Here is a 24,267-nt window from a genome sequence, read left to right as displayed (position 1 = left end):
ACATAGAAACTATGTCGAAGGAATAAAAATAAAGCTGAGATTTTCTGTAAGTGTATGTAGTCTCTATTTATACACTGTCCTTAATAAGCTCAACACAAGTCCGGCCCACCTTTACTGTCCCTCTGATCTAGGCAGCAGTTTCATTCCAGCTGTTCCTTAAGTGACATTAAGATACAGCGAGGGTCCAAAGTAAACAACTCTTAGTGAAGGCTGACGATGTCAGAAGGCATTGGAGGGTCTTGGTGTAATACAGCTGAGAGGAACGCCACACTGACTTTGGTCCCACTTTGCCTGCATTCCACAGTAAAAAACAAAACTAAGCATTGAGAATGAAATGAAATATTTTAGGGCTCTGTGTGACACTTACCAATGAAAACAGACTCTCTCCAAAAGAAAATTTAAGCTAAGAAACCAGAAGACTTTTCTCAAATGGTGAGACATATTCAACCGTGAGGCAATATTGTATAATAGAAATATTGAAAACTCTCAGGAAAAGTCAATTAAAATCATATCAGATAAAAACAATGGAAGATACGTTATGGAGGCCCAACCATCTGAGAACCTGGCTAGCTTTGGCCGTATTGTTAAAGTAAGCCTGCGGTTTATTTTTAATTGGCTCAGGGATGCTCAGTCTCCTTCTTCTTACAAATGACCAAAGGAAACTGCTTGGCATTTATAAGACTGACTATCTCATTATTGGAAGGCAAGTCATTCCTAGCTGGACTCTCCAAAGAAATATAAAACATGTTGCCTGAGGAGGTAGACACAATTAAAAAATGGGCTAGTCCTAGGCAAAGGTCACAAAAGGTGAAAGGTTATGCGTGTTCATTAGTTTCTACAACCAACTAATAAAGCACAGAGACATAGCAAGGATTCACTTAACCCGAGAGAAAGGCCAGAGTAGAGGTGGGAGCTGAAGGTGGGCCACACAGAAAGCCTAGCTTTTATTTTGAGATCAGGCCTAACATGTTGCTTTTTCCGAGGTCAAATACTATATCCATGTCATAGGATTCATTTTAATATAACCCACTAGCTCTGAGCAAGTGGGATGTGGGCACTGAGCCACATCTGAGGTAAGCATAAAAAGAAGGGGAGAAAGAATGTAGTTTTCACACAGGGGTCCATGAACCTCACCCCCAGGGGTTTGTGAATAGGTTTTAGGGTCAGACACGACTGAAAAAATGACTGAATTACAACATGCATGAACACATAGACTGTGGCAGGAGGACGGTATAACGAAAGAGAAAGGATACTAGGCTAGGGGTCCCAGAAGTCCTGGGTGCTCACTCTATCATGTACACAGTATAACAAGGTGTGGATGTGCTGTGATCTGCACTGAAGGAGGAAGTATGCACTTGCAGAAGAGATTGAAAAGCCATCAGGTACTGAAATAACACTGAACTCCAATATCCGAGTTGGACAAATGGAGTCTTTCTAAAGTGCATCACAAGATGGAGATTATAGAATCACAGACTTTGATTTAGAAGGGACTTTAGAGAAATCTAACTCTCGTTTTTGCTGATGAGGATAAAGCAGAGAGGTCTCCAATGGCATGGCAGGTAGTACGCAGGATAGCCAGAGTTTGAATTCAGTTCCTTTAACTCCAAATCCAGTATCTTACTTTTTACTCTACCATATCTACTAGGATACAGTATAATTTAACTTTTCCTCGATGATTCAGGTTCATGATTATAAACATCAATGATGACATCATGCTGTCTTATGGTGGTAACCTTTTGGGCTGTTGATGTACGGAGTATTGTTTGACTCTCTACTATAAATTTAATGTGTGTGTGTGTGTGTGTGTGTGTGTGTTTTAAAAGCATTTGGGGTTAAGTGAGGTCACACAGCTAGTAAGTATCAAGTGTTTGGTCTGAGGTTGGATTTGAACTCAGGTCCTCCTAACTTCAGGTCCGATGCTCTATCCACTACACTACCTAGCTGCCCCTGAATTTAATGCTTTTTGTGTTTAGTTTTCTGAACTATTTCCTTCTGATACCTCTTTTACTTCCTCCTTTGCTCTCAGGCTGAGCCTACCCTTGTCCATCCACATATTCTGGTTCCCTGGCTTCACACTCCTGTTGTGATCCGGGAAACTAGAAACAGGAGAATTATGTATGATGAAAAGCCACTGACTTGTACTTTAAAGGCTATGGAATAGAATATTTAGATTTGTTCCAATTAGCCCTAGAAGACACAACATGCAGTGAACAGTAGAAGTTGCTAATAGATTTAAACCTGCTGAAAAAGATACCTGGAGCTGTCCAAATGTAGGTTTCTTAGTCAGTACTAGAGGTCTTCCAGGAGGAGTTGTGGATGTTGTAAAGTTTGACCCCTCTTCAGCTATGACCTCTCCAAGTTGAGAATTCACCTTCAGACCTCAGGCTCTGGAACCATGTAAACCTTTCTCCATTGGTGTTTGCCTTACATTGCCAACTATATCTAGGGCTGGCTTCAGCTATGCCTCACTTCATCCTAGGAGCTCAGCAGCCAGCTTGCCCCAAGTAGACACCCTCTTCTTTCAGCTTTCCAGTTCTGGAACTATAACCAAATTAACTGTCATTGCTCCTGGAAAGGGAGTGTCAATTTACTCCACTGTGGCTCCACTCATCATGGCAGTGGTAACTTCTCAAAACTAAAACTGACTCCCTTGGCTACTACCCTCCTACATGTAGGCCACTTGTATCATTAACATGTAGGCTCCTTGAGGCAGAAACTGTCTTTACTTTTGCATTTGTATTCCCAGCTCACTTTGCATAGTGCTTGGTACATATTAAGCAACTGATAAGTGCTTTCTCATTCATTCATTATCTTGAAGACATAGGTTACTAGGTTGCAGACACTACTTCACCAACCTCTCCCATACTTTTAACATGCTCCAAAGGGGCAAATTTCCTCTCCTTCCATCCCTGGTGCTAATACTAAGGTCTGTTGAAGCTGAAATTGGTCCCACCATGGAAATGGTTAAATATTAAAATGTCTTGTACTAAGGAACAAACAGAAACTATAGAAAACATCTTTCCCCACACTCCATACCTAATATCTCCACTCTCCCTCTTTAAGTAACTTCAAAATCCAACAAAACTTAATTTAACCAATCACCAATGATTTCCTGTTGCATCTCTTATCAGGAATAGAACACTGGAAGGAAGGATGAGAAGATTACTTAATCATCAGTCCTTTTTTCCTCATTAACACTGGACAGGTGGTTTGCCTTTAAACTGTTCGGGCTTATTGGATAGAAGGCTGAAGATGGTAATATGAGCGCAGGTGTTTTCTGTGTTGGGTCTGAGGTTGCCAGGACAACTGCTAATTATTATTGAATAACCCTAGCAAAGTCACACATGACCACGAAATGTAAGAATTAAGGTTTTCTCAATCTATATTCCACAGTAAATGGAGCATTTTAGAGGGGAGGGGGCTCAAGGGATTAAGAGTGAGAGATGAATATTAGGTGAGAAAACTATATATAGCTCAAGCCAGCTGAACTCAGCATTCCTGCGGGCAATTTATGTGTCGTTTGGTAAAGAGCACACTGTAACCTTTGGAAAGCTGTCATAAAAATATGAAACTAGTTTCCCATGTTAGGGCTTTACAACTTCAACCAGAAATGTGGTCGCAAAAAAAGACTTCCAGCATTTTAGTATCTAATTTGGTACAATCTATCCTTGATACTGTAGAGAGGGAGCTTAGCTCCAAAATGGACTTTCTCTGCTACTCCAAGAGTTAGCATACTTACATAAAAACAAGCTTGAAGTGTGCGGCTATTAGAGGGAATGAGTAGATTAGACAAAGGAGAGAAACTCCTGGGGTCACTGCCTTAAATACTCCAATTTTAGTTAAAAGATCCCCAAAAGAATATTCTTTTTTTTCCCCCTGAACAAAATCATTTCTCTCTCAGGTTCCTGCCTATTAGAAAGCATACTTTTTCACTGTGAGGAAGCCCTCAGTAGATAGCTAAAGGGCTGAGTTCTAACGGAGAGGGTGGGGAATAAGTACCACCCTCCTGTGTAGATCTCTCTGGCACATGTAATCTGGGTCCTCAAAAAGATACTATGGGTATTAAGCAGGCTTTCGACCGGGGGCAAAAAGGGGTTTTTAAAACACCTGCTGTATCACTTGGTTATGCATTTCTGACATATTCATTGAAAAACACCAGAACCACTAGTCCTCACCTAGGAGAGAAAGCATTAGCAGGGCATAGAGAGATAATTCTTTCATTCTTTCAGCTTAAGGGACATGTGTTCCCTGGTGTGCAAAGGAAATTTCTAGCTCAATACACATAGGGATGGGCCCCTGAAGAAGAAACTGCTAGGGGAAAAAAAATGCCCAAATCATACCGTGTTTTATAGGTATAATGTAGCACAATCACCTTATAATGGAAGGAGGGCTACTAAGATTATCCCTGTTTCACAGATGGGAAACTGTTTACGCAGGTAAATTAATTTGCCCACCATCACACAGCAAATGCTGAATATGAGACTTGAACCCAGTCTTTCCTATAGCTTGTCTAGAGTTCTTTCCATTATACTATGTCTCCCAATGCTTCAGAACAAAACAAAAACAAAAAATCAAAACCACAATTGTTATGTCAAAGTGACATAATGGGTGCAGCTCTGCAGCATTAGAAAGAACTTCTGAAGAATCACTCATCTTGCTGTCTGTAATATGGGCACATGTGGTTCTCTATGTGCAAAGTGTGTGTGTATATGTGTGCGCGCGCGCACGTGTGTATGTGTGCATGCGCACACAGGCATAGGCAGGTTTTACAATCATTAGAACAAGTCCTATTAGCTAGACAGAAAGAAATGAAGAATGTTTCCCCTGAAAGAACTTAAGATCATGGAGGACATGGGACTATTCTGTCTTTGACTTGACTTTAAAGGCGCTTAAAAAAAAGTTTGTTAATTGGTTGATGTTAAAAGATCATGAATTAAAAGGGTTAAAAGAATTGAATCCAGAGCATCCAAAAGGGCCACTGAAACATCCCTAAGGAATTGTGACTTATAGAAACTGAATTCTTTAAAATCTTAGGAAATCTTAGGAAGCTGGTCTTACTAGCTCTGTTTAAATCGGTTCCACCCAGAAAGGAAGCAATAGGCTGGGTCCTGGCAGCACTGCTAGCAGTAACTCCCCCAGCTTGCTGACCTTCCAGGCACGGTCACAGCACGCCTTTTAAAATCCATACTTTTTATTGATTTAATAAGTATCATTAATTGCTATTTCTGCTGGATCTCTCTTGATGTGCTATTATTTCCACATTTGGGTGTTTCCCCCTCACTCAAAGGTCAGGCTCATAAATTGAATACATAAATAATGAACATCATAGGCATCTGAGAATCTACAGCTGGATGGGACATCGGTGGTGTCCACCCAGCCAAAGTTAATTCACACTGCAGAGGCTGCTTATAGCTAGCACATGTGAGGATGTTCTATTTCTCAATGGATTTCCTAGATTTCCAAAGACTTGCAGAATGTTTAGAAACAGGTTCACTAAACACATTAGCACCATAGCCTTCTAAAAATACCTAATTGGACTTAAGGAACTGAAGCCAATATGAGCAAGGAGGGGGCTTGAAAGAAAAGCACTGAGAATCTCTGCTCTAATAAGAGTTGTCTTTTACCCTCTCTATAATCATGCTTTGTAATTTACTAGCTGTGTGACCTGAGCAAGTCACTTAACTTCTGTCTGCCTCACTTTCCTCACCTGTAAAATGGGAATAATAATAGCACCTACCTCCCAGGTGTTCTGAGGGTCACATGAGAGATTTGTAAAAGCATTTTGCCAACCTTAAAAGTGTTATAGAAAAACTAGCTATCATTATTATTATTATGGGGAAACCAATTCCTTTATACATGATACTCCTGAGTTGTCCTCCTATTCATAGAATTTTTTTTTTGCTTTTTTGATGATACAATCAGGGTTAAGTGAATTGCCCAGGGTCACACAGCTAGTAAGTATCAAGTGTCTGAGGCTGGATTTGAATTCAGGTCCTCCTGACTCCAAGGCCAGAGCTCTACCCACCGCGCCACCTCGCTGACCCTAATTTTTTTTTAATACAGAGGAGAAATTTGAGCTTATCCACAGACTACCTACAGGAGGTACACCCTTTTAACGTATATATTAATCATATCTCATTAACGCCTCGTGGGGTAGGCGACTACGGGCTCTCTAATGCTATGCTGAGACAGTTACCAATGTACAAAACTCTAATAAGCTAGAAAGTTTCAGACCCAGAAATGGATCGTTATTTAAGAACCAGTCCTATCAGCTAAGTGCAGAGAAGCTCTTTACTAAGAGGGTCGGCCAGAAAGTGATACATTTTTTTCTGCCACAGACAACTCTTTAAACCTTTAACTGTGTAAAAGAGCTATTCGCATCAGTACTAGGAACATACTGATGAACTCTTGTATCCCTTAGATACTGAAGCATCCATACACACACACTTCATTTGTGAGATGACTGGAGTCTGACATATGGTCTGGGGCAAGGCTAAGAGTCACATGGGTATCAAAGCTCTGACTTTGGCCTTTCTTACTGGTCCCAGAGAATACAAAGTAGAAGAGAAAGCCCACCTTTGAGCACTATACAAGACAAAAATGAAACAGTCTCTGTCCTCAAGGAGTTTGTGTTCTATTGATGGGACACACAACATGCACAGAGATAAGTATCCTGTTAGCTGTTATGATTCCCAATTCAGAACCTTTAAAAGGGCTTCCTTCTTGCCCTCCTTGCTCATCTCTGCCTCTTGGAATTAACTCCCAGCTTCCTTCAAGGCTCAGTTCAGATATTACTTCCTACTTATGATGAAAAATGTTGTCCGCCTCCAGAGAAAGAACTGATGGAGTTTGAATGTAAATAGAAGCATACTTTGCAAACTTTGTTTCTTTTTCTTCATTGGCTTATGTTTTTGCAACATGGCTAAAGTGGAATTGTGTTTCGCATGACGTAATACATATAATCTATATCAAATCGCTTGCCTTCTCAAGGAGGGGAGAGAATTTGGAACTCAAAATTTAAAAAAGAATGTTGAAAATTTTTCTTTTACATATAATTGAGAGAAAAAAAAAGATGTCACTTCCTACAAAAGGCCCTTCCTGATCCCCCCAGCTGTTTGTACTTTCTCCTTCCTGAAAGCACTTTGTATTTACTGTGTATACACTTCACACCGATGGTGTAAATTTAGGTTGCTGGCTCCCGATGGAGTCAGGGGACTTCAAGATCAAATTCCACCCCAACACTCCCTGTATCACCTTGGATCAGTCTCTGTAAAATGAGGGAGTTACACTAGATGAACTCTAAGATTTTGTTCCAGATCTAGCTCTAAGAGCCTGTGTTATATCCTCCAGTAAAATGTTAACTTTTTTTTTTTAATTTGTAGTTAACCAACAAGCAATTACTGTTTGTACCACCAGCACCTAGCGCAGGACCTGGTAGATTACTTAGATGCTTAATGAATGCTTAAAGAACTGAACTGAATTATCAAGAATGCCACTGATGTGTATACTAGGCAGCTCTGGCCAGAAGCTTTGAGGGTCTTCCCCTCCCAGACTGCTATTTTTGTGATGGTAAATTAGGCCATCTTTTGTTTCAATTATTAACTAGCCCTTTTCATTGAATGGGCATTGCCTCAAACAAAGTGATCTGGGAAAGATTTTAATTTAGAAAGGCCAAGGGCACCCACTGCATCAGGCGCCATTGCCAGTCACCATGACTTTTGTCCTGCCATTGGACTTCGATGGCTCTGCAGACAGCTCTGTCTCACTTAAATCCAATTCAAGTCAAGACAAACAACAGCAGCCACCATGACAACAAGATATAGAATGAGATCTCCCTTTGCCTAAATTAATTAATCAGCAAGGATTTACTAATAGCCTACTATGGGCCAGGCAGGCCTTAAGCCAGGTACTGGAGAAATGAAACCAAAAATGAAACCGTTTCTACCCTTAAGGAGTTTATATTCTACTGGGGGGCAGATGATACGCACACATACACATATACATACATACATACATACATACATACATACATACATACACACACAATCATTTTAGAGAGGAGTCAGGAGCACTTGAATTGAGCTTTGAAGGAAATGGAATTCTTAGTGAAAGTAAGAATATTTTCGATATGAGGAGAGCTTCAGAAATTTTAATTCCATGAGCTCCAAATCCTATGCCATGCCTGGCAGATCAATTTAATAGAAAGAAGTTAAAAAGAAGTTGATGCTGCCTGTTTTTATAGGCTCCATGCCAGGACAGACTTCAAATGAAGCCCTAATTTTGTTCAGAGCTACATTTGTTCCCCACACAAATTAGCATCTGCTTTCTTCACAGATCACAGTATCTTACAGTTGGAAAAGATCTTAGGGTTCATCTAAGTGTAATTGTCTCATTTTACAGATGATTGAAAAGGCCCTAGGAGGTTAAGTCACTTGCCTAAGGTCATGTAAATTCCTAACAAGGAGATTTTAAAAAGTGATTAGAGGCATTTTAACCCCAGCACAATTTTTCCGAGCCATTATTTATTTGGATTGCACATTCATTCTCATTCAGTACATATATTTTGGACAGAGATGTCTAAAGGACAGGGCATTTTAGAATGTGAAATAATCATGAAGCTCAGAATGTCATGGCATGTAAAACAGACAAAATTCAAGAAAAATCATACCCTCAAACCCTGGAATTGAGATCATTAACATCACCCAATCACAAAATATGGTTCATTCATTCAAAATTTGGGTTTGTTGATAGTTGGTGGGTATCTGAACATATTCTGTACTCCATGTGGTCCATTAATTTGAAATGTAGGTATAGGTTAGTTAAACAGTAACAGAATAGCTTTAGAGTGCTGGCAATGTTTTTTGCTCTGGGCCTCTGGTCTCATCAGAGAGGCAGCATGATACAGAGGACAGGGCACTGGTCTAGGAACCAGGAAGGCTAGCTGCGTTGCTGGGCAAGTCATTTAGCTTCTCTGTGCCTCCATTTCCTCATCAGCAAAATGGGAGATGGGGGAGGTTAGATTTAATGTCCTTCAAAATTCCTTCCAGATCTAGATTTATAATCCTATCAGCTTCTATCATGGAAATCCACTGACACAGACTGACAATCCATCTGTAACTTCTGGAGAACTGTGTGGGGTTATTTGACTGGACTTCTCTGATCCAGTCAGTCATGAAGGGTCAAAAAGCCAGGACGTGCCAGAAGTGGGATTGGACTCCAAGGAAGGCCATGTTGTTCCTCATCTTTAGAGTGTGAGAATTAAGGGGGGAAAAAAAAGAATGGTATGTGTAAGGATAGTGGGGAAGGGGAGGAACTCTGTTTTCCATGTGGGATCTTCATTATGCTGAATAGTGAGCCTTCATTTGTAAACACCCTAATCTCCCATCTTTTTCTCCCACTGAATTCTACTGACAGACATCTGGCATAGGAAAGAAACCCTGCTGACTCATGAAGTGTGTGGGTCAAATAGAACAGTTTTTCCATTAAAAAAAAAAAGAACCACTAAAAAGCAAACATATAAAGATCTGATTGGTCATCAGGCAGGAATTTGGAGCCTTAACCAAGTGAAAGGCATGTCAAGTTCCTGATTGGTGAGTGAGGCTTTGGCTGGAAGAGAGGAAACTAACTCAGAGCCAGTCAAGGGGGAAAAAAAAGGGGAAAAAAAAAAAGGACATTTCTCACAATAACAACACTCTCCAAAGACACAAAGTGAGTACAGCTCAGAATTACTTGGTGGAGCTGGGGCTGAGGCAACTCCCAAAATGTTGTGGGGGCCAGGGCGCCTCATGTAGCTTGGAACAGGGGAGGTGTCTGGGAAAGAAGTGCAAAGCCATGGAGTGAGTGTCAATGAACAGGACTGAAATGACCACAGGAGTGATGAAGCCAAAGAAACCTGAAAAAGACTGTAGCTAAAAATGCCTGCGGGGGGCAGCTAGGTGGCGCAGTGGATAGAGCACTGGCCCTGAAGTCAGGAGGCCTGAGTTCCAATCCAGCCTCAGACCAAACACTTGACACTTACTAGCTGTTAGACCCTGGGCAAGTCACTTAACCCCAATTGCCTTAAAAAAAAATGCCTGGGTTTCCAAAGTCAAAACGTGATTTTCTTGAGTTGGTTATGTATGTTAGGAGGTTCTCCCAGTGCTGAGACACACCAGGCTCTGAGAAACAAGAATCTTGAATGTCTCAGGGAGAAGATCAAGGTAGAGAGAAAACTTTTTTCCTCTCTTAAATCTCAGTGTGGCCAGAAATACAGATGAAGGCAGATGGAATAAAACCGTTAACTTTCCACCTGGCCCTCACTGCTTCAGCAATTCAAAGGCCTACATTGGGACCAGACCATCATTCTCAGCACCATCACTATTAATCAACATATGTCTATTCACTCTTTTTTCATCATTCATTCGTTTTTAAAAGCAGAAGCATCTCGGGAAGTCGGGCACCTTCCTTTAGAATCTAGCTTACAGTTTTTGCCTGACACACAGACCAAAGAGGAAGTGGGAGTGTGTGGACTGACCGAAGGTCATGGTCAGTTCTAGCAACTCTGGAGGTTCCCTCTTCTACTGCCCCTCATTTCTGGTTGCTATTTAGCAACAAAGACTGCAGTGGACTAGAAAACAGGAGTAAAAAAATAAACTTTCCTGGCAAGAAAATCAGAAGAGGGCGAGAAACTATTTTTATCCTATGTCCTCTCAGATAATCAGCTACTGAAAATTGCCTCTGGTGGTGGCTTAAGCTCAGATAGCACTGGGTAGCAGTAGGGAACTAACAGATTTTCACATCAACAGACAGTTCCCCCCCCCCCTTTCCCCTCAGGGTAATAATCCCTTCATTTATATTATAAGCAAACAAGCACGTTATAGGAGTTGATTGTTGCTATGGGAGGCACAAACTCTGCAGACTGGGACATCCAGGCATGGAGTTTAGCGTTGAAATAAAATAAAATTCAGAACAAAAATTAATGTGGCATTTATTAATTCCAAAATTGTTACCATGTTGTACTATAAGGAAGCATAAATAATAAGATGAGAGCTGGAAGGTTCTACCTTCTTGATTTATTTGCCAGTGTGGTACAATGGGAAAATTGTGGGATTTGGAGTCAGAGGACCCTAGGTTCAAAGTCCAGCTCCTCACAACCTGTGACCTTTACCTTGGGCAGGTGCATAAATGAGGCCTACAAGCCTCGGTTTCCTCATCTGCAAAATAAATGGTTTGGGCTAGATGACCTCTCAGGTTCCTTTCAACTCTACAGTTCTAATCCTATAACCCTAGATATGATGGTGTCCAGCTAATTTTTGTACATACAGACTCCAGGGCACTAGGTCTTTCCTCTCCCTAATATATTCTTCCCTCCTGCCAGCAAGCCATCTCTCATAGTAAATATTAAAAAAGAAAGATAAAACAAATTCAGCAGAACCAACTGACCAATACATCAGTCCTATCTGACAGGTATATACAAAATTCTACACTGATAGTTCCCCACCTCTGCAACGGCAGGGGTGTGTGTGTGTGCTCTCAACTCTTTTTAAAGGACTGCTCTCAGGTTGAGTAGCTTCTTTCCTAACACAACGAAGCCAAGATCCTTCAAAATACAAAAGGCAAAAATAGAAGTGACAGGCTTGTCTTCGTGAAAGATGAGAAAAGAGCAGAAAGTCCCTTGTTTTGATCTCTGATTCAGTACCACCTTAAGGATCTGATTGTATGGATATTGCTTTTATATAAAGGTTTTTATGAAGCGTTCTACTATGCCAGGCCCAGGTATTCTAAAGGTCTTGAAAGATTCCCTTAAGATTCTTTAATCAGATTCCCTTAAGATTCCTTTAATCAGAAAGAGAAGAAAGAGAAGAATTCCCACATGTTAGCTAGAGGCTAGGACTAAGATCACAGGAGCATAGATTTAAAGTAGAAGGGACTCTGGAGGTCATTTAGTCCAATTTCCTCATTTTACAGATGAGGGAAATGAAGCCCAAGATGACATGTTCCAACTATTATGTGTAGCCTGATCTGTCTTCAAAGCGAAAAATCAAGCCTCTGTATGCCACCCCAAAACCGTTCATGAACATCCTGGTAAAACCAAACTCAATCACAGCGTGAGAAAGGTTGATGGGTTTTTAAACAAAATTTCCCACCAAGACTTTCAAAGTACCAGGTGACAAAGGGGACTTCAGACTCCCTATTGGTCAAGTTTTATGTAGCCTTCTCCAGGCAATTAATTCCCCAGAGATTTAATCGGAGAGGAGCCGATTTAAGTCTTCGAAGGAGCCAGGAGAGTTCCAAAAACAGAAACAATTTTTACTTGAATCAAGCCTTGTTTATCCACTAAATTCCCGAGGCTGCTCTGCAACAGCTCACTGGCCAGTGAGATGTGAGGGGACATTTGGCTTTGGCAGGCCCTTCAGGAATTTGGCAGGCCAACCAGTTAGGTCACCAGAAATGACTTGAGAATGGCTCTGTGTGTGTGTTTTTTTTGGGGGGAGGAGAGAGAAGAGAAGTAGGGGTAGGAGGAAAAGGATGATTACTGTTGTTAATGGGGCAGTCAGTTCCTGAGGTGGAGTACACTAAGGAAAGTCAAGGACACCAATGACTTTGTGATAGAAGAACTAAAAGCTGGGTCCCTCAGCATAGGGAATTCTTTCCATTACCATTCATTCATTTAACATTCAACTGGACAATCATTTATTATTATGTCCTTATGCCAAAAGCTATTCTAGGAAATAAAGAGACAAAGCAGTCCCTGACCTCAAGGAGTTTACATTTTATTGGGAGGAAACAAATAACACATAACTAAACAGAAGCTACATTATAAATACAAAGTGATTTTGGAGGGTGAGGAAAGAAGGCATAATTCAGATGATCCTTCAGAAAAAAGATCTTTGGCTCCCTATTGAATTCAGCAATGATCTGGTCAAATTCTGCCTTTTTAAAAGATAAGGCAAGTGAAGTGCCGAAAGATGAGGCAACCGGCCCAAGATTATACAGTCAGCAAGTAGTGAGTCCAGGACTAGAACCTGGATATCTACTGATAGCCAATCCCATGACACTTCGCAGGGGAAGGGGCAGTGTGCAAGTTAAAAAAAAAATCTTTCTTTATCTTGTGGTCTGTACATATGGCAAATTCTTAACCTCTCTAGGCCTCAGTTTCCTCATCTGAGGAAGAATGAGGAGGTTGGACTATTTGGCCTCTAAATTCCTCTCCAATTCTAATCAGTATGTGAAAGGGAGGGCCAGGGGCTTGATGACAACTCTAAAAAAATGGCAGAAATATGTAATACAATTATGTTTTAAAATTAATTTTTTAATTAACAAAAATTTTATTTTCTCTTCCTCCTACCACCAAACCCCCACTGGAAAAAAAGGAAAAAAAAACTGGAAGAAAAACCAAACAAACCCTTGTAACAAATATAAAGCAAACAAACCAGCAGCAGCCGTATCCAAAAATATGTCTCATTTTTCAAATCAGGTATCTCAAGTCTTTCAAAGTTGTTTATCTATATAACACAACACTGTTATTACAAAAACTGTTCTCCTAGCTTTTCTTACTTTACTCTGCATCATCATTTCACACAAGTCTTCTCAGGTTTCTCTGAAATCATCCCTCTCATCACTTATTACAGCACAATAGTATTACAGTGCATTCATATACCATAATTTGTTCAGCCATTCCCCAAATGATAGACAGCTTCTTATTTTCTAGTTCTTTGCTACTACAAAAAGGGCTTTTATAAATATTAACTATGCCATATAATTATTTTCATCTTCATAGCAAGCAAGCACAAAGACACACCCTGGTGTGTGGAGGTAGGCTAGCCCCATTTCCTCCATTTGAAGAAAGGGTTAATGAGCATAGAGAGGGAAGTTTAACTGTCTAAGCCGGTCAGCATTGGCACTTGGATTAGAGTAAAGGATTTCCTCCTGCTTTTGGTACCAAGCAGGTCATCTTCCTGTTTTATCTCAGTCATTAGCAATGAATTCTTGTTTGTTTCTTAATGTTTTAGAGCCTGAGTTATGAGATGTTTGCCTTAAAAGGAGATTCTGAAATCATAAAGCAACTCTCCACCTGCCTTATCTTATATCAAACCTCTCCTCATTTCCTGCCCACCACATGCCCACCACTTCCAGGTATCTGCTCCAACTGCAGGCTCTATCTGGGATGCCCTCAGATTCAAATTGCAGCCATCAAGCCCTAGCTCACCTCATCCACAAAGTCACTCAGGTTTCGTAAGGTCAAATAGTTAGTGAGTCTTATGGAACCTAATTACCCCAATCAATAACGATCTCTCATTTCTCTGAATTCTAGAACACTCACAATCTGCACCATCCTACTTGGTACTTACTGAGGCAGACTGCTTGTACTGCTTTTCACTGGTTTCATGCGAATATACTTTGTCTTCCCATCAACACTGTCAGCTCTTTGAAAGCAAGAACCATGCCATACAATAATAAGAATGACAGTCAACATTTATATAGTGCTTGCTATGTGCCAGGCATTATACTAAGAATATAAGGATAATAATAATGATGATAATAACAACAATAACAATTATAGAAATAACATTTATATAGCACTTACTATGAGCCAGGCCTTGTATAAGAACATAATGATAATAATAATGATGATGATAATAATGACAGAGATAACATTCAGTGCTTACTACGTGCCAGGCACTGTGTTAAGCATTTTACAATTATAATAACAATACCAATAAAGGTGGTGGTGATGATGATGACACTTGTGCTAAGCATTTTGCAATAATAATAATAACAATAATTTTAATAACAATTATAATCATTTTAATAATGATGATGATGATAGCAGCTAACATTTCTATAGCACTTGTTACGTGTCAGGCACTGTGCTAAATGCTTTACAATTATTATCTCATTTGATCCTCACAATATCCCTGGGAGATAGGTGCTATTATCATCCCCATTACGCCAACAGAAGTAAAGTGACTTGCCCAGAGTCACACAGTTAGTAAGAGCTTGAGGTCACATTTGAATTCAGTTCTTCTTAACTCCAGGCTCAGTGCCTTACCTACTGTACCACCTAACTGCCCATACATCTCTGGTCTCCTCTGGAAAAGAAAAATAAATTATAATAATAGCTCATATTTATTCCCTGTTTTAAGCTTTGCAAAGTACTTTATATGTAGTATCTTGTTTTGTTACTGTCAACAACCCCGAGGTAGGTGATATTGTGAAAGCCATTTTAAAGATGAAAAAATTGAGTTTCAGAGAAGCTAACTAACTTGCCTGGGGTCACAACACTAGCAAATACCTACCTGACTCTGGAATTGCATCCAAACCCTCCATTATGCAGCGCATTCTGGGCATACAGTAGGAGTGCAGTAATGATTAGATGACTTGATTTTAAGACTGATGCATGACTGTATCTTTAAATTCTCCAGATTGGCATCTGGATGGCTATTTGCCTACCAATACTTCCTAAGGAGCTAGCTGAGCCTCTCGCAGCGGCTCTGAATTAAAACCTGCCTTTACCTTTCACACTTAATTTAGTGCTAGGACTATCCAAGCCACAGGAACAGGATCACCTTCAGGATATTAGTAAAGCTTCCTGCCGTCCTGGAAAAAGCCATTCCCCCAGGTGCCTGAGGTACCTAAGCCCTGACGGTGGGCAAATGAGATTTTTCTGTTGTGATCCCTGGGTGTCCACTGGTGCCCCACTGGTCTCCCCAGGCCCTGAAGTGACCTTCTTTCTCTGGCGGAAAGAGGCAAAAGGAAAGGGAGATGTAGATGTCCTGTCTTTCATAAAATCCCCTTCTAGTTCTTTTCATGATAAATTAACTTTATTGTCTCTCTTGGAGAGAAAATAGTCAAGCAGGTTGGGAGAAGTTCTTCTGGAATTTCTTTCTTTATTTGAATGGCTGACTACATTTTGGAAGTACTAATGTGAAGGTAGTGTGCGGTGAAAGCACTGGTCTTAGAGTCAGAAGACTTCAGTTCAAGTCCCAGAACTAATACTTACTAGAGCCTTAAGCAAGTCACTTATATTTTCTGAGCCTCAGTTTTCTCATCTGAAAAGCCGAGGTAATCCTATTTGCCTACTGCACTGAGTTATCATAAAGAAAGTGCTTTGTAAAACGTGTTGTGCTATATACACGTGAGCTGTTTGGCTCATTTTGTTCTTATTAACAGAACATTTAAATAGGAATAATGAGAGTGGGTAACCTAAGTCTCTAGAACAAGAGTGGAAACCAAGAGGTCAAGAGGCTGAGTGACATCTATATGCAAAAACTTCCATTCAGAGTTTCATGCAAAATACACAAATGACAATAAGTATACAGGAACACAGTATCCTGAATATGTTGTATCTATTACTTATGCCTTATTAAGTTAGATTCCTCAGAGGACTTTATTTCCCCTGAGGGCTAATCTACTGCCTACTCAGCAAGTCACAGATAGAGAGGAGTGAGAACCAAGGAGGGGAAGATACTTGTGAGTCTATTTTTTTTTGGGGTGGTGGTGGTGAGGCAGTTGGGGTTAGGTGACTTGCCCAGGGTCACACAGCTAGTAAGTGTGAAGTGTCTGAGTCCAGATCTGAACTCAGGTACTCCTGACTCTAAGACCAGAGCTCTTTCCACTCTGCCACCTAGCTGCTGAGAGGTGAAGATACTTGTGATGGTCTCATCACCATTCAGAGTATGAGGAAATACTGTATCCTCACTGGGAACCTGGCTTCATGATCAGCAATGGAAGAAGCTGGGACATTATCCTTACATGAGGGTAACTGAGATAAAAGCTTAGACTTCCATGCTGGTCTTGAGTCTTGACAGGAAACGACTGGGGTTATCATTCCTTTGGCATCCAGAGCAGGCTTTCCAGATCTCAAGGTTTTAATTGATTTAGTTTAGTGAATATATCAATCCAATGAGGACAGAGACAGTTTTTCTTTTGTCTTTGTAACCCTGGCACCAAACATAGTATCTTGACCAAAAATGGTACTCAATAAATGCTTGTTAGATAGGATTGGACTGAATTTGGATGAAATCTGATTAAGGAGAAACAACTTTGTCCAAGACCTTCCCAGCCTCTGATAAAGTAAACAAAAGGAACTAATTCTCAGCTATGCCTTCTACTAGGTAACAATTATGATAGGGAATGCATTGCATACTTTGTCTCATCTGAAACACACACACACACACACACACCCCTCTATGAGGTAGGAAGGACAGATATTGTCACTCTCACCATACAGTTAGTATCAGAAACAAGATCTGAACCCAGGCTTCCTGACTCTTAAGGCCAGAGCTGTCCCCCCTTGTGACAAGCAGGTCTTGACATTTTCTGCTAGGCAGGTGAAGAACTGGTTTGCCCCCTGAAGCCTGGTGGGGACATCCCTTCCCCGGCTAGCATGTAGCAATGGAGACTCCTATGTGGTTGGAACACTGTGGTATAAGGAAAAATGGAGCTGGAAAACACCAAGAAAGCCAAACCATTCCCCTCCAACCCCTTGTGTTTTATGAAATGCAAGCCGCATGGAGTAACACACAAAACCCAGAATTCCCTTCCCATTCCCTTCAGAAATGTTTGAAAACCTCTGTCCCTGGCCTCCACCAATCTAGTAATGCTGCCTCTTTGTACACATTGTACCCAACAGAGCACTCAGAGGGCACACTGCTCCTTGCGACCACAGGCAAAGATGAAAGCCTATTAGTTGGTATTGACTGGACCAAATCAGAGGCTATTAGGCAAAACAGATTGGGAATTCAACCTCTAACTGAGCACTAAAATGCTATCATCGGCTAGGCACACAGGATTAAACAAAGAAAGAAAACAGAAAAGAAATGCCTCAGAGCCACTCGACACATATGGCTAGAAGACAGACAACAGAGGCAGGGAGAATTCCAAGTTATTTGTAAAAATTCTGGCTGTGGGGAAATGAAAGAGCCTCACTATCTAGAGGTGGGTGAGGTTACATCGAAGGAGCTCCATTCTATTCATCAGTCAAGGAATATCTGTACATGATTTGCCGTGTCAAAACCTTCTCAAGCTAAGAATGAAGATGCTTCATTGACAGAAACTAGAGGGAGAACCCAGAATTGCTGCAAAATAAAATTCTGATTTTTTTTCTATTGGAATTCATTCAGATTAAGTGATAAATGCATTTGCATCATGACAGTCCCTCTGAGTGCATTTCTAAGTCACTTTTCCTCTAACATTCCCCATCCCTCAAAGTACCTTCCATGAGGCAGATGTTTTCAGGTGCATTTTATGTATTACAGACCCCTTATCACACCACGGATTTATAAACACAGCCAGAGCTAGGAAAAGACTGGCAACCTCGATTTCTCCTCTCTCATTCATTTCACCAGGATGCCTCATGTTCTTTGAGTAGAATTCTCTGAAGCAACTTAGCATGCCTACGCCTGAACTTTGCAATGTTCTCACCAAGGTTAGGAGAGCAGAGTGAATTCAAGTTTTCCCTAGCCTTCAGAAAACTATCATCTAAGAGTTCAACTGTTCTAGTCCTCATCTTCCCTTGTTCATCCATGGATTCCTGGGGACATGATTTATGGAGTGGTCTACGGAGGCAGACTGAGAAAATAAAGCAGGGGAGTGTTCTGGCCCAAGCTGCATGGAGCTGTGTGGTCTCCATGGGGCATCCGAGCCAGTCCTGAAGCTGGCTGCCTTCTCTGTGGGCACACAAACTCCCCAGGACCTAAGCAGGGAGGTATTTCCTCTTTGATAGCCAAGCCACTAGTTGTGAGACCTCAGGTATCCTGAGGCCTGAGGAGGTAGAGGGTAAAATGGCCACCTGAGGTTCTCCCTTTGGGACTGGACACAGGATGGGTCTGAAATTTCCCAATGTGGCAATGGGAGTGAGGGGGTGGGAAGTATGACGAGACAGGGAGATAAAACAACGTGAAGCAAGGGGGACATACTCGGTTATAGACAGAGACCTGCTGCATGCACTGCAGTCTCATAACACTAGAAAGAAATCATTTTCTTTGTCCAGAAGCCCAGGCTGATTGAAGCCATCCTTAGAGGCATCTCTACAGGACCCATGTCAGCGCAAGGCTAGTAAATAAAACATCACCGGTGGCAAGAAGCAGCATGTTGAGAATACAAATGCAAGCTCCGAGAACTGAAAATGATGATGGTAAAGGTCACTGGGCTGTTCTGAGACAAAATTTAAATTGTTTCATGAGATAAACAACTCCAACACAGATAAGTCTGGGAGGGGCAGGGTGGCAGAGTAAAAGACTGGGGGGACATAAATTGGTGAGCACCATACTTACGGTGAACTGGGCCTAAAGGGTTTCACCACTTCCAGCTCAGGGTCACTTGAGTTCACAACGGGCTGCAGAGGACTGTTGGAGTTGAGGATGCTGTTGGCATTTGAAGAGACAACAGATTCCAGACTGGAGTTGATGAGGCTGTTTCTTTGTTCTTCTGCAAGGATGGTACAAATTCACAGTTAGTTTACTGTATTAAGACAAACCATTTTAGAACACACACACACACCACACACACACCCCCCAAAACTGGAACAACAGGATCTGAGGGGCTCTCTTGGTTCTCATGGAATCTAAAAACTGAACATACTCAGTTGAATGACAGAGATAAGGGAGAAAAGGCAAAAAGAAATGGAAAGAAGCCTTGAAACTATCTGGATCTAAGCAAATCCTCTAAGGCAAAGGGGTGTGTGTGTGTGTGTGTGTGTGTGTGTGTGTGTATCATTCACGTGTGCACACACACATATGTGTGATTACTCCTCTGGCAGTTCAGTGAAGGAAACCAGATTTGAACGCAGGTATTCCTGACCCCAGGATCAGTACTCTATTTACAACTTCACCTACCTTTCCAGTCTAGCTGTTCTGCCTTGCTCAAGTAATATATGGATTACAGTTCAGCTCTGTGTGCACTATACCTACAATGCTTACCTGCTTTAACTATCCCTCTGAGCACTTCTTGCCTGAAGTTCCCCAGCACTCCTTCTTTTCATATCCTCTCTACAACTCTACATTTAATTTTGACTCATAGTAGCTTGGAAAAGTAGACTGCCATTTGCTATAGTCGTATCTGCATGAACAAAATGAGCCTGAGCACCAAGAAGTCTACTGGTCTGTGAAAGGGACCTCCAGGAAAAATGCCTGAGTTTATAAAATTCAACAGAGCTTATGGAGGATTTCATTGTTTGTTTTTGTAGGGACCTATGATTTCATCAACTAACTCCTGATAAGGAAACTCCCTTCTAACTCAGACAGAGAATTAACTGGGGCACTGAGACGTTAAGCGACTTCCACAAAGTTATACAGTCATAGGGTCACTGACTTCTAGGACAGTTCCCTATCCATTAGGTCATGCTCATCTATACTTCTTTTGTGTCTTCTAAAAACTGAGAAAACAATTTTTGAAAAAATGATTGCTTGAGAGTGAGATGTAATCAACCATGGTGGCATAAGCCTATACTTCCTGCTTCTGGGGAGGCTGAGGCTAAGACTGATGGATCCCTTGAGCTCAGGAGCTCTGAGCTACAATTGAACTGTTGGGCACCCACACTAACAGCAGCTTCAATAGAGTGGCCCAGTTTAAAAAACAATGAGAGAAAAAGAGACACAGAGAGAGAGAGACAGACAGACAGACAGACAGACAGAGACAGAAACAGACAGAGACAGTGAGTCACTTATTACTTAGATAATTCAGATTCATTTAACTTTCTGGTAATGATCTTAGTAGTCAGGGAAATACCCTACACCAAGTCTAGCCTAGCAGAGTATCATTCTCTACAGAACAATTTTGTTACTCCTTCAGAGAGTCCTGTTCTATCCCTAAAGTCATATATGAGGGTACAATGTCATTTGGAAAGGAAGCAATGAAGTCAGTATCTGCTTCTATTGTGGACTCAAGCTCACGTTTTTGAACTCTGGTCTTTTTCAGTGAAAGTGGGAAAGGTGCCAGGATAAAGATGCTAAACACTTAGGTGAGTCATGTCCATTAAAAAAAAAAATTCCTGAAAAAATAATGTCACTAATAATCAGATTTTATACAATACCTTAAACTTTGTGAAGTATTTTATATGTGTTATCTCACTTAAGACTTACAACACTGGGAGGTAACTATGCCTCTTTTATAGGTTTTCCATTGTTGTTACTGTTGTTGTTTGTCCTTCATTCTTGAAGAAGACCATGATATCAGGAAGGTGATGCCATGACTTGCAAGTGAATTGGATTTAAGGAAGGAGGGCTGTGCAAGGTCACCAGCCTCACTTTCTCCTCCACAGCCATCTGGGTCCAGTGGCAAGATACAGATCAGCAGGACTGGAGACCTTGGCCTTTTTAATCTAAGTCTTTCAGAGTTCTCACTTTGACTACGGCAAACCCATTTGGTGATTAAGGGTAAGTAAGAAATGAGCCAAAGAATGGCCTCTTTTACCTTAAAACAAAAACAAACAAACAAAAATCTCTCAATCTGGGAGGGGAAACTCTGAGGGTTTCTGGCCAAAACAGAAACAATTACTATTTACATTCACTTTGAGCCATCAGCGCCAAAACAATGACCACTGAGTGGGGCTTGGCCTGGGATCTGTTGTTGGCCAATCAATGAGAGCCAGGGTGAACTGGGTTTAAGGCATGGTCTTTAAGAAAGAAATCCAGCCGGTAAACCCCCAAGATATCTTGCTAGGTTTCAGCCATCAAAATTTACATTCCTTTGGGCAGAGGCACTGCATGTAAGGGTATGATACCCTGTGTGGATAGAGGGAGAGGAAGGAGGGAAGGGAAGGGAGAGGAGGAGAGGGGAGGGGTGAGGAAAGGAAAGGAAAGGAAAGGAAGGAAAGAAGGAAGGAGCTACACTGTTCCACTGCAACTGGCCAGTCGAGTCCTTAATGGGCAGCTCAGACTAAACTCACAGGCCCTTGTTTATCCTTTGTTTTGGAAGAGGACCATGATGTTAGGAAGGTGATGCCATGATTTGCAAGTAAATTGGATTTAAATGAGGGATGGCAGTGCAGAGTCACCAGCCTCACTTTCTTCTCCACAGCCATCTGGGTCCAGTGGCAAAATATAGATCAGGACGACTAGAGGTGGCCCCCAGGTTTTCCATATTCCAAATCTAAAGCCATATTGCCTGTGCCATCACTTTCCAGTGAAATATCATTGTAGCATTTCCTACTACCAAAAGAGATAGAGGTCTTTCCCTATGTACCCCTCCTTAGGATCTGGATAAAGCCCCAGTCAAAGACCCTTAAGAACCACAGAACTGCCACTAATTAAATTCACCAAACATTAAATGTATACTAGGTACAAGGATGGATACAATAACAAAAAATGAATCAGACCTTGCCCTAAAGAAGCTTTTAAGAAGGTCAAAAACTTTATGTTTGGGAAAACCCAACATTTTTACCCTAGGGGTTTGATCAACCCTTACATTAAGTAGAATCCTGAAATTTAGAAATATTCTACAAGCACTCATTTAGGAGTCTAAGTCCCAGAATGGAGAATCAATAACGGAAGAGAAACCACAAAAGTTATGTTAAGTCAAGATGTGGGAGGAGTAACTGGGGTCATTTATTATACAATATAGGATGCTATACTGTAGAAGGCAAACAACTCTAAAATTATATAATTAAGGGGTCATAGAGAGAATGAATGTGCCACTTATCAGTATGAATCAGTCTGAGTAAAGTTTCCCTTTTGCATGAACTGGTCAAAATGAGAACAAATAAAATACCCCTAAGAGGCAACACAAGGTCTAAAAAAAGATGAACTGACTATAAAGTTGGCATTTTGTTGGAGCAGACCAAAGACTTTTGGGCTTCATATTAGGGTGGATGGGTGGGTGTGGGGAGAATATCAGTTTTATTAAGTATAGTTCAAGAAATTCTAAAAATCTCCTCCCTAAGGCCATGTTCTCTTATTCCCGGAAGTGCCAGTTGCCCTCAGGAGCTCTGATTCCCTTTCTCCTGAGGCAGGATGAGTAGACTTTTCAAGTGCCAAATCTCCCAGGCCATACTCAGTAAAAGGTTCCCATCTCCCTTCATAGGTCATCTTTCTTCACCCACAGAAGCTATTCAACAGTGGAATCCCTCCTACCACCATAACAAGGTCTCCTTTCTTTCTCCCCCTTTGCAATCCTTCTACCTTCTTCCTCTTCACCCACTCCCCTGTAGGTGCTTTTCTTTCTGAGAGCACAGGGATTACCTTCTCCTGCTGTTGTTCCATGATTTGATCCTAGCACATAACACATTTCTCTCTATTCCCCTCCTCCCCTCTCGTGTACTGTTGCAATGTAGTCCTACCAAGAAAACCCCCTGAAACAAAGCAAAAAAACCACACTGATTCATCTGTAGGTGGGGTATTGCTAGGTTCTGTCCATAATGCCCTAGGCCTGTCTTTACTGTTACCTCTGCCAGATCTCTATCTTCACCCTTATCTCTGTGTACATTTAGGGAGAAGTTTCTTACTTGTCCCTCTGCTTTCAATGCCCTCAGCTGCTGAATTCATTCACTCCTGCTACATTTCCTTTGGATTGTCTGAGAAGCAAATAATCTCTTTCTTTCTAAAAATGTTCCAAATGACTCTTTCTTAATCCAAATTTCTTTTTTTAAATGTATAGCTAAGCGAAAATTTGCAGGGTAGGTCACCTTAGGATTCATCCTGCTATCTACTGCTCTTTAGAACACATTATTCCATTCTTTCCTCCTTTTTTTAGTGGATTCTTGTGTTTTTCAAATGTCCTTTGTTTTTAAAAGTCTTACTGGTTTGTTGTTTTTGAAATGAATTATTTAATTTAACCACTATATTTCTTGGAGTTTGCAGCCCTGGGTTTTTTCTGGAGGTGATCTGTGAATTCTTTCTATTAGAAACCCACTGGAATTCCACTTTGTATGATCATAATTTCTGAGCAGTCCTATTATTTCCTTCATTACGGTGTTATGGTTTTTTTGTATTGTTGTATCCTCCTGAGACACGTTCCTTAGATTGTCTCTGAGCATTCTGTCTTCAAGATCTATCTATACATTTTGCTTGCATAGTGAGCATATTTCCTTTTAATGTTTGTTTTTTGGGTTTTTTTTGCTTCTTTTCTTCTAGATTGTCCTTCAATTCTATGTATAAGCATTTTCAATCTCTTTTGTTTCTTTGGTGAGGCTTCCCATTACAAATTCAAATTCTATTTTGCCCATTACTTTTGCTATCCAAGATGTAAATTCTGCTTACATAAGTCACATTTCTCAAACTTGGAAAGACTTACACAAACTGATGCAAAGTGAAGTGAGCAAAATCAGAAGAACATTGTATACAGTAACAA

At 41.0% G+C, this 24,267-nt stretch overlaps 1 protein-coding gene across 4 annotated transcripts in view; it reads right to left on the bottom strand.

The window, feature by feature from the left end:
• The window catches only part of ARHGAP26 (Rho GTPase activating protein 26), a 528,120-nt gene that overhangs the window by 64,492 nt on the left and 439,361 nt on the right, over positions 1-24,267 (bottom strand). For all 4 annotated transcript variants that reach the window (XM_078150504.1, XM_021004972.2, XM_078150503.1 and 1 more), the window contains exon 20: positions 19,257-19,410. In XM_078150504.1, coding sequence (XP_078006630.1) covers positions 19,257-19,410 — 154 coding nt within the window. The remainder of the gene's footprint in view (positions 1-19,256; positions 19,411-24,267) is intronic.

This window comes from Phascolarctos cinereus, unplaced genomic scaffold (assembly GCF_003287225.1).
Source record: "Phascolarctos cinereus isolate Bilbo 61053 unplaced genomic scaffold, phaCin_HiC Scaffold_2;HRSCAF=192, whole genome shotgun sequence".
In the NCBI taxonomy this organism is placed as follows: domain Eukaryota; kingdom Metazoa; phylum Chordata; class Mammalia; order Diprotodontia; family Phascolarctidae; genus Phascolarctos; species Phascolarctos cinereus.
This window is presented reverse-complemented; position numbering and strand designations above follow the sequence as displayed.